Raw genomic sequence first — 10464 nt, 5'->3', positions numbered from 1 at the left:
CGCGAACCTAACCGGACCTCCACGAGGAGTACCCATGAGTACCCAAAGTGAACCTCGCGGCCTCGAAGGGACTAAGGGGCTAAATCGGGCAGGTTCGGCACCTGGGACCACACAGTAGCCACACACGCCCCCCCCCCCACACACACACTCACACACGCCGGCAAGCACTGCACTCAAGTGACACGGCACGGCGCCGCCAACGAAGACGACGAGGACCGCATCAACGCAATGAGGCTGAAGGGAGAGACAAAGGGCTGCCGAGTGTGGTGCACCCGAGGCAAGGCCGGCAAGGGCGGGGCGGGGCGGGGCGGGCGGGGGGGGGCGGGGCGCACACGCGGGCGGCCTGGCGGGCTGGCGGGCCCCCTCAAAAACAAACACAAATTAAATTAGCTTGTTGTCGTCGTGGTGGCGGCGGGGCTGGCAGGGCCCGCCGCGCCGTGCCTGGCGGAAGGCGGGAAGAGAAATTGCACTGACGAAAGGGGCTCTAGTCGAGTGGCGCGTCGTGTGGCGAATCGAGCGGCCTTCCGGCCTGGCTGGGTAAAGGGCGCGCGGCGCGGCGGCGCGGTGGCAGCGCGGCGACCTACCGCAGCAGTGCCAGCAGGAAGGGGTAGCCGCCGCTGCCGCTACCTGGCGGCACGGGCTGATTAATGGTTCGAATCGGCTAATCTTTTGGCGCCGGGACGATGAAGACGACAAGCTCGGCGATGAGGCAGGCAGCGCAGCGCAGCGGAAGGGAGGCGACACGACAGCGGCACGGCACGCCACGGCGCGGGCTGCCGCTAGTACCGCGTTTTTGCCAACTCTTTGGACGACCGCTCTGCGACAAGCTGGCCGAGTCCGAAACCGAAGAGGGGTGCACTGGGGGTGGCGGCGGCAGGCGCGTGCGTCCATCCCTGCACTGGCAACTGGCATCCTGGAATGTAGGTCAGGAGGCGGTAACTCGATCCAGGACAATAAGCCAGTCTAGCCCTTCCCCCTTCCCCCGCACTCCCGCAGGCACTGGCCGCCGCGGGAGCCTGGGGCAGCCCGGGGCCGATCGGACCGGACCGGCCTTATTGAAATGTACCACTTGACACCGCAGAGGGCGCGGCGGGGCGCGGCGTGCCCGCGGGGTGGCCCGGTCCGGGGCGGTGGGCCCACTGGTGGGCCCCTCTTGCCATTGGTGGGCCCCGCGGGGGACGGCGCGTCCGGGCGGGCCCAAGGGCGGCCCACTGCCGGGGGGCGATTGGTCCGGGTTGGTCGGGCCGGGTGATGATGACTTTAGGAGTAATTCCTTTCTGATCCGCGCCCGGCCACCTGTGTGACTGTGTGAGGCACACTGCTGCAGCACTGCTGGGCCTGGAAGGCCGTAGCGACCCGAGACCCGCATGGGCCCGCACTGCAAGAAGGGTGGTGGTCGTGCAAAGGCCCAGCATGATTCATTAATAAATCTCTCCTCCCAGGAACAAGGCACTCTTCCCTTGAGGCTCAACTCGTTTCATAATTTTCTGGGTTCAGCAGAGACACTGCAGATTTCAGCCTTTCGTTCATTGCGGAACGTTGCGAAATGAACACGAAATGACAAAAATCCCCTGGCAGACCCCTCATATTCATCAAGAACACTCAACATTTTGGCGTCTTTTGGATCAGAGTCGCAAGAACATGTTGAGTAATTTTTAAAACTTTTTTTTTATTTTGCTTCCGGTTTTTATAAAATACAAAATGGCGGCGGTTCAGAGTTCGTCCCTGGCGTGGCTGCTGAGTGCGAGGCCGGGGTTCACGTTGACGGGGAACTTGGCCCACCGCTCCATACGCTCGTTGTGGAAGCCCCTCCGCACGGACACGGGGCCGGGGCCGCCCAGGTACGCGAACTCCGTCTTGTCGTTGAGGTCCTTGACGGCGGGCCAGGAGCCGTCCTTGGTGGGGGCCCTGTAACGTCCGAACGTTGTCAAGACGGGTTCAAGCTCGAGGGAAGTCCAGCCGGCTGCGGTGGCGGTTGGGCTGCCTACCCACAGGGCGCACGCCGCGGGCCTTGCCACACAGTGGGCCAGAAGACCGGTGGAGGCGGCCAAAATTCTAGACGCGTTTTGAGCTCTAGAGTCGCTAAACAGGGCTCGAACAGAACGTGTGACCCCACCAATGGATTGCTCTCCGAACGAGGAATCCATTGGTGGGGTCACACGCCCGATTCCAGTCCTGTTTAGCGACTCTGGAGCTCAAAACGCGTCTAGAGTTTTGGCCGCTACCACCGGTCTTCTGGCCCACTGTGTGGCGCTGTCTCCGCTCCAGGACTGTGTACGTACCCCGTGGCCGCGAAGGTGGTGAACAAGTCCAGCAGCGTGCTGGAGAAGGCCATGTCCGACTCGGAGGGCGGCTCGGGCACGAACTCCGAGACCGAGAACAGGTACGGCAGGTCGTCGGCGTGGCAAACACCTGCAGAAGGCCAAGCAGTCGGTCAAGTTGGCGGACGGCGCCGCGGGTTCGCGAGCCCCGACGTCGGCGTGCTCGACTTACCGTACTTCGCCTTGGTGGCCTTGCTGGCCCCGAAGGCCGTGGCGAAGGTCCTGTCGCTGGTGTGGCCCAACTCGTAGAGGAACACGGGGGACTTGACAGAGCGCGCGTGCAGCTTCACGGACTCGATGGACGCGTACGAGAAGAAGGCGTCGGTCGTCAGCTGCGGTGGGGAGAGTCAAGGCGACATGGATCAGTCCATTTTCACGTTCTGCATGCCGTACTCACAAGCAGCGCGGCGTACTCACGTCGAGGAACTCGTCCACGGTGTCGCTGTTGATGGCCTTGTCGCCGAAGTAGGCCTGGCGGAGCTGGCTGAACTGCTTGTGGTTGAGGCTCTGCGGCAGGTGGTCGGTGAACAACATGACGGCGGCGCGCTCCGTGAAGTGCTGGTCGAAGTCCGCCAGCGCCGTCTCGTTCTCGGCGATGGCTGCAACAGCGAACGGTCCGTCAACGCGAGGTTCACGAAGAGAGATACGGAGCGACGAAAACGACTGTCGCACAGTGGGCCAAGACGGCGGTGGAGGCGGCCAAAACTCTAGACGCGTTTTGAGCTCCAGAGTCGCTAAATGGGAATCGAATCGAACGTGTGACCCCACCAATGGATTCCTCGTTCGGAGAGCAATCCATTGGTGGGGTCACACGTTCTGTGCGAGTCCTGTTTTGCGACTCTGGAGCTCAAAACGCGTCTAGAGGTTTGGCCGCCTCCACCGGTCTTCTGCCCCACTGTGTGTCGGCATCAGTCCGTAAGGAAGCCAGACACTCACGCACGACGACGATGCAGCCCTCGTGGGTGGTGACGCCCGTCATGACGGCCACGTCGTGGGCGCCGCCGTCCGCGTACACCTTGGCGGGGTGCTTGTCCAGGAAGGCGCCGGGGCCGCTGGGCTCGGCGGTGGGCCGGAACAGCACCATGGGGTGGTACAGCCACTGCAAGAGCGCCACGTCGCCGCGGATGATGTCCTCGAAGGGCTTGGTGACGAGGCAGTCACGCAGCGCCTTGCTGCAGTGCGTGGGGCAGCCCAGGGCGGCGGCCAGCTTGTCCGTCTTGGCGCGCGCGCGGGCCGGCTCGTAGAACGCCCAGGGCGCCAGCGCGGACCCGCTCATCTGGATGGCGCGGTGGAAGAGTCCTGGACGCGGGCACGACCAGGCCGTCAGTCGAGTGCACTACACCAACCTGACAATCCGACGGGACCACAGTGGGCCAGAAGACCGGTGGAGGCGGACAAAAGTCGAGACGCGTTTTGAGCTCCAGAGTCGCTAAACAGGACTCGAACCGAACGTGCGACCCCACCAATGGATTCCTCGTTCGGAGAGCAATCCATGGGTGGGGTCACACGTTTGGTTCGAGGCCTGCTTTTTGACTCTGGAGCTCAAAACGCGTCTAGAATTTTGTCCACCTCTACTGGTCTCCTGGCCCACTGTGGGGACGCTGTGCGCTTGCCTTTGGCGAGCGGGGACAGCGCGAGGTAGTGCACGCTGGCCGCTCCCGCACTCTCCCCGAAGATGGTGACGGAGTCGGGGTCGCCGCCGAACGCGCGGATGTTGTCGCGCACCCACTGCAGCGCCAGCACCATGTCCTTCATGCCCTGGTTGCCGGGCACCGCGTCGTCGGCCGTGCTGAGGAAGCCTGCGACAGAGCGGAGCGTCAAGCACGCCACGCACTGGGCCAGAAGACCGGTGGAGGCGGCCAAAACTCTAGACGCGTTTTGAGCTCCAGAGTCGCCAAACAGTACTCGAATCGAACGTGTGACGTGTGGATTCCTCGTTCGGAGAGCAATCCATTGGTGGGGTCACACGTTCCGTGCGAGTCCTGTTTAGCGACTCTGGAGCTCAAAACGCGTCTAGAGTTTTGGCCGCCTCCACCGGTCTTCTGGCTCACTGTGCCACATGTGTGTCTGTTTGGTCGCGTCAGTGTTCTACCGACCGAGCGGGCCGAGGCGGTAGTTGAAGTTGACGAACACCACGTCGCGGTCCGTGACGTACTCGGGGCCGTAGATGCTGCCGGCGCCGGTGGTGAAGCCGCCGCCGTGGACGAACACCATGACGGGCAGGGTCTTGTCCGCCGTCAGCTGCAACAGGGAGACCTCTTAGCTCTCTCGCTCGGCCACGCTCGGCCCGGAAGCCCCATCGAGTTTGAGTGCGAGAGAGACAGAGCGACGAGGTCCTTGCTAGGCCCTGGTCGGTCCGGAAGGTGGCGGGCGAGGTCCTGCGTGCTTCAGCCGGACGCCGGCAGTCCGGCAGGCGCCGCCAAGAGATAAACAGTGGTATTGCTGAGCTGTTATGTCATCCGGCACCGGTCGGCACGCGACACGCTACAATGTAGTGGTTGTGTGTGTGTTTTTGTGTGTGTCGCCGTCTTCGCGGACTTGCGGCAAGGGCCTCCGCCTTACCTTGGGGTAGTACACGTTGAGGTACAGGCAGTCCTCGCTGCCCTCCACGACGTTGGGCTTACTGAACGCCCTCTGGGGGCACACGGGGCCGGTCTTGTCCGCGACGAGGACGCCGCTCCAGGGCTCCTTGGCCATGGGAGCCTGCGCAGAACGACGGGGTGTGAGTTGCGCTGCTTTGCACAGTGGGCCAGAAGACCGTTGGAGGCGGACAAAACTCTAGACGCGTGTTGTGCTCCAGAATCGCTAAATGGGACTCGAACCGAACGTGTGACCCCACCAATGGATTGCTCTCCGAACGAGGAATCCATTGGTGGGGTCACACGTTCGGGTCGAGTCCTGTTTAGCGACCCTGGAGCTCGAAACGCGTCCAGAGTTTTGTCCGCCTCCACCGGTCTTCTGGCCCACTGTGCTTTGTCTCGAGAGAGACAGAGCGGCGAGATGCGACTCTGCGGAGGAGGGAAGTCCTGACCTTGAACCGCAGCTCGCCGACGGGGGGCTTGGCGAAGGGGATGCCCTCGAAGGCGGCGACGGCGCGGCCGGACGGCTTGGAAGCCACCCACTTGCCCCGCAGGCTGCCCGCCGCGACGCGCGCCTCGGGCGCCGCCAGCTCGGTCTGCCCCGCCAGGGCGCAACCCGCCAGCAAGGTGGCCGCCAAAACGCCAAGCATCGCGGTTCCTGCCGGCAGAGAGACGAGCGGCGTTCACAAGGATTCCGAAGGATTCCGAAGGATTGCGAAGGACCGTTGCTGTCTCTGTCGCACTCAAGGGGAAGTAACTCCAGCCAAATTTGAACACTGAGATTCATCAAACATGTAAAATTCACTACAATTCATTAAAATTTATCAAAATTTGACTGAATTTCATCGAAATTCGGCTAAATTTCATTGAAGTTCGACTGAAATTCATCAAAATTCGACTGAAATTCCCCGAAATTCGACTGAAATTCATTGTATTTGTACACCGAAATCCACAGTGATTTCCCCCTGGTCGCACTCATGGGACGTTCAGTGAGGGCGCGAGAGAGACAGAGCGAAGAAACGATCCCTCCAACTCGGTGAGCAGGTCCGGGGTGGCGGCTGGAGTATCCAACGATCGGTTATCCGGGCTGGTCGAAGTCTTATCGGCGTGATGCGTGGCGCTGCCGAGTCGGGGAGACAAAGTCGCGATAAACCGGTCGAACGAGGCGCGATACACCCAAGTGTAGTGGACTGCCGAACTTGGCTCTTGGCGGGTCGGAGGTCGAAAAGAAACAATGTTAAGACTGTAGTACAGCCCGCGGTCTTGGCGCTTCGAGGCAAACAATGATAGCGCCCCTCAAGGCCGCGTCTTGAACAGAACAGGTCGAGGTAGGGGGCTAATCACAGTGCTTCCCTGTCCCAACGACTTGCAGGGTTGAATTGAGAGGGTGCCGACCGCCGTCGCTGGATTGTGAACCGGCTAAACCTTGGAGCAGCGGTCCAGCGCGGGGTTATTGATCCATCGGTTCATCTCTCACGATATAGTGTCGCACGGCAACGACCTGCGGCGACTATGTATGTAGTAGCACGTGTGCCGAAAAGATAAGCACCTGTTGACACTGCGCGGGTCCTCGGCGAAGCCCAGGACCAGCACGCGACACCAACCAAAACAGGAAGGACCCGCTGGTGCGAATAGTAGTCCGGAGTGGCGCCTGGCGCCTGCCCCCATTGGTCAGCGTCGGCCACCCCCGCAGCCAATCAGTCGTTTCCGTCGCTCTGTTTCTCTCGCACTCGTGGAGCGTCCGTACAGATGCGGAAAAGACAGAGCGCGACGAAAACGAGCTCTGATTGGCCGCTGCACTGCAGAAGTGACCCGGCGCCAAGAAGCCGGGCCACTGCTGGCGCTGCTGGCCACCGCCGCGCGAGGAGAACTCACCCATGGCCTTTGCGTTTGTGTCCGGTGGGTCCGGTCGGTCCGCCGCTGAGCGATGCCCACTGTCCACTGCGACCTTCCCCGCCCATTCAAGTCGCTTTTGCCGCTGAGGTCCGACGAGACGGGGCGACCGGCGAGACAGACGCGGGGCCCACGGCGTCGCTGTCGCGCCGGGCCGCCGCCAGGGCGCGGTGCTGTGCCCGCTGTGCGCTGTGCCGCGCCGGGGGAGCGCTATCTCCATCTCTCTCTGTCCGACTGATTGCAGTGGGTCCTCCAGATTCACTCGCTCATTATCCAGACCCAGCAGACTGATTCCGAGAGTCGTCTTCGTCGCTCTGCCTCTCTCGCACCTGCGGCAAGAAACGCCGCGGTTCTTCTCCGCGAGTGGGGGCCTCGCCGGACACCCACGGAGCACAGTGGGCCAGAAGACCGGTTTAAGGTTTAAGGATGGACGTTCAACAAACGGCTCTGTCAAGCATGAGCCTCTCACTGTTACTTAGTGAGGTTGATGGGCAACACAGGGGGCCCTTAGTCCGCAGAGTGCGGCTCCGAAGAGCCACACTCCGCTGCGCGCGTACGAATGGGGTGACTGTCAACCTTGTGGTACAGTCAGGGTTTTAACCCACCCAATCTACTGCCCGCGCTGTACCGTCGTCGCAGCAGCCGAGGGTGCGTGTACTCACAGACCGCTCGTCCGGCGCCTCAGGTGTTGCACTGCCCCGTTAGGGGCAATGCGGGCGTCCTCCCGAGGGGACCCCCTGATTGGTTGTGGGAGACACCAGATTTCATAGGTCGAAGGCCGAAGCCGCATTCCCATCCATGAGGTGCCTCCCTTTAGGAGGGGTACCGGGTTTCACGGGGCGAAGGCCGTAGCCGCATTCCCATCCACGCGGTACCGCTCCACTTTGGTTCGTTTTTGCCACCATGAGATGACAGGCCCTTATCACCGGCGGAAAGACACGTGTAGTCACATGACTATCCTTAGCCAAACGACACAGGGCATAGCACCCTTATCAGGGGTACCGCGGGTGTGACTCCCGGGCGGTCAGGCCCGGCACCCTTTTTGCGGGTCGGGAAACACCAAACTTCACGGGTCGAAGGCCGTAGCCGCATTCCCATCCATGAGGTGTCGCCCTCGAGTCGTAAAGTTTAGCTGTAAGAGAGTATTAAGCACACTACACCAATAATTTGATATCACAAGACCGGCTGCCGACCCCCACCCCACCGCCATCAGGCCTAGGCTATAAGAGTTGGCGAGGGCAATCCACCACGACGCTGCCGAATCCGGCGCGCAGAAAGTAAGAGTGCATGGCCCGCTGATCTGCAAGGAAAGGACATGCGACAGGCAAATGGGCCAGCGCCCGCCCCACTGAGGCCTCGGCCACCTCCGTCACCACACGCTGGAAGGGGAGGAGGGCGGAGGGGGCGAGAAGGCAATAGACAAGGAAAGAGCGCCAGCGCGAATGAGAGAGAAAGACGGAGCGAGCGGAGTCCCACCCCACCCACGCCTGGACCACCGCACACGGACGAGGGGAGGGGGGGGGGTGCGAGGAACAGGCCTGGTCGCCGGACTAGGCCTAGAGCTGTAAATGAGCGTGAAAAAATACAAAACAACGCCGGGCCCCGACGCCAATGCTGCCTGCTGCCGGGTGGCGACCCTCGTTGCCATGGCAACAGAGACGTGCGTGGTCCGCATCGACACGGACCGGGAGGGAACACCACGCTACTACAAACGCTGTACAAATGCAAGGGGAACAATCAGCCCTGACGCCCTTATTGGGCTACTCGCACACCACACGGACACGGCTCTCGGTGACACACCCCAGTGCCTGTAAGCCTAGCCCTAGCCAATGCCGCGCGGAGGGACCAAACCTGCAAGGGGATGCACTTGATGCCCTCTCACCTGGTGCTGCACAACACTCATGCCTCCGCCACTGAACATCCGTACTGCCCTTGTACACGTCATACGTCACCAATCTGAGCGCCTCGCTGATCCGGCCTCCTCGCACGAACTTGCAGGGCCCGGGTGGCGTGGCCGTCGCCTGGCCCCCCACCCCCGCTCCAGCCAGCAGCTGCAGGGTCGCTGCGTAGGGACGCCGGGACGCCACCAGGAGGCACACAAAGACATTGCCAGTCTTTCGTTGATTACTCGGACACCGATGCACTGAATCACTTGACACTCGCACAGCACACGCACTACTGCAAACCACATCGCCTCGTACCAAACACAAACTTGAACTCCCACTTTATACCACCCCTCGCGGCCCTCGAATACGGAGCTCCCCAAAACACAACCGCTCGGCAGCATGGCCGCCGCCGCCGGTCCCCCCCAGAAGACCGGTGGAGGCGGCCAAAACTCTAGACGCGTTTTGAGCTCCAGAGTCGCTAAATGGGACTCGAACCGAACGTGTGACCCCACCAATGGATTGCTCTCCGAACGAGGAATCCATTGGTGGGGTCACACGTTCGATTCGAGTCCCAATTAGCGACTCAGGAGCTCAAAACGCGTCTAGAGTTTTGGCCGCCTCCACCGGTCTTCTGGCCCACTGTGCGGAGCCTCTCTGTTGCTCGGTGACGATGCCATGTCCCCCGTCGCACTCGTTGGACGCCCCCCAGTGTGAGAGAGAGAGACAAGTGTTCGAAATGGCTCGGCCGAAGGACCTCGCCACTCTCGCCACGGCCGCGTGTTGCCGCGGTCGTGACCAACACCTTGGCCTTGACGATCACGCACCGCGCCTCGCGCCTACTGTACCCTTAGCCTGGCGGCCAGGGCGGCCAGGGAGCCGTTGGCCTTGTGCTGCGGGGACCGGCCACTGCTATGACGGAGCACTTTTTGTAGTAAACATTGGAGGCTCTTTGAACCGTGGCCGCGCTTCGCTTTTTTGCCGCGGCGAACACATTATCGCTGGATAAGCGTATGCAGCTTCGGCGCGTGCGGCGGGTCACACTGGGGTCGAGGGACGACAAGTGGCGTGCCGTCGTGCCCCGCAGGGCCCGGCAGGCCCCGGCAGGCCCCCTTGCACTCGTGCAGGGACTGCAGGACAACTCCTTGCCGCTTGGGCCTGGCTGCGGGAGCTGCGGGGTAGCGCCGGCAGTCCCTGTCGGAAGGGGGTCTCTCCATCCGCCGGCAGTCGGCAGTGTGTTGACCTCGCGAGGGGGTGGTTGTTGGCGCGGGGCGCCCTGGCTGCGCTGCCTGCCCGGCCCGCGGCCCCGCCACGGTCCCGCTTCGATTCCCCTCCAATAACCGCCGCCATGACCTGCCCTGCCGTGCCTGCCGTGGCCACCGTGGCCCAGCATCTAAGGCGACGAGCGGGCCGGGCGCCGTGCGGGTAGGCCACCCATTCGACGCGCAGCTGCGAACGCGCGGCGCGCGACGCGGGGAGTCCTAGCGTCCTAGCTCCCAGCGCCAAGGACTCCAAGTTCGAACGCGTGACCGGCCAACCTGGTACCCGTGGCCCTGCCGCCTGCCGCCGGGACTGTAAGCGGCTGGGCCGGCACTGTACACTCGGCAGCAAAAAAACACGAATCGGTGTGCGAGAGCGACGACACGGTAGAACACTGTCCCCCCGGCTGGCGGTTGTTCAAGCTCCGCCGTCTAGAGGACCTCAAGCGGCGGATGGTCACGCAGTTCATGACGCCATGGCGGGGCCAGAATGTAGGCAACCCGGTCGCAGTTTATCAAGCTCCGCCGT

At 62.5% G+C, this 10464-nt stretch overlaps 1 protein-coding gene across 1 annotated transcript; it reads right to left on the bottom strand.

The window, feature by feature from the left end:
* Positions 1–1649: 1649 nt before the first annotated feature.
* On the bottom strand, positions 1650–6909 carry LOC117647219 (venom carboxylesterase-6-like). The gene is made up of 10 exons (XM_034388864.1): positions 6776–6909; positions 5353–5558; positions 4884–5024; positions 4418–4562; positions 3935–4120; positions 3258–3620; positions 2739–2920; positions 2494–2653; positions 2283–2412; positions 1650–1908 (listed from the first exon to the last, which is right to left on the bottom strand). The coding sequence occupies exons 1-10, from the start codon at positions 6777–6779 to the stop codon at positions 1713–1715; spliced, it is 1713 nt and encodes a 570-aa protein (XP_034244755.1). The 5' UTR covers positions 6780–6909; the 3' UTR covers positions 1650–1712.
* Positions 6910–10464: the final 3555 nt, after the last annotated feature.

The sequence above is a fragment of the Thrips palmi genome, unplaced genomic scaffold (genome assembly GCF_012932325.1).
Source record: "Thrips palmi isolate BJ-2018 unplaced genomic scaffold, TpBJ-2018v1 HiC_scaffold_2, whole genome shotgun sequence".
Lineage (NCBI taxonomy): Eukaryota > Metazoa > Arthropoda > Insecta > Thysanoptera > Thripidae > Thrips > Thrips palmi.
The sequence above is the reverse complement of the archived record's forward strand: the minus strand, read 5'-3'. Positions and strand labels throughout refer to the sequence as shown.

Coding starts and splice junctions, on each gene's coding strand:
- LOC117647219 (XM_034388864.1), bottom strand. Junction 5,025..5,352: donor TCGGCGAGCTGCGGTTCAAG/GTCAGGACTTCC, acceptor CGTTCTGCGCAG/GCTCCCATGGCCAAGGAGCC. Junction 1,909..2,282: donor ACCACCTTCGCGGCCACGGG/GTACGTACACAG, acceptor CGGACGTTACAG/GGCCCCCACCAAGGACGGCT.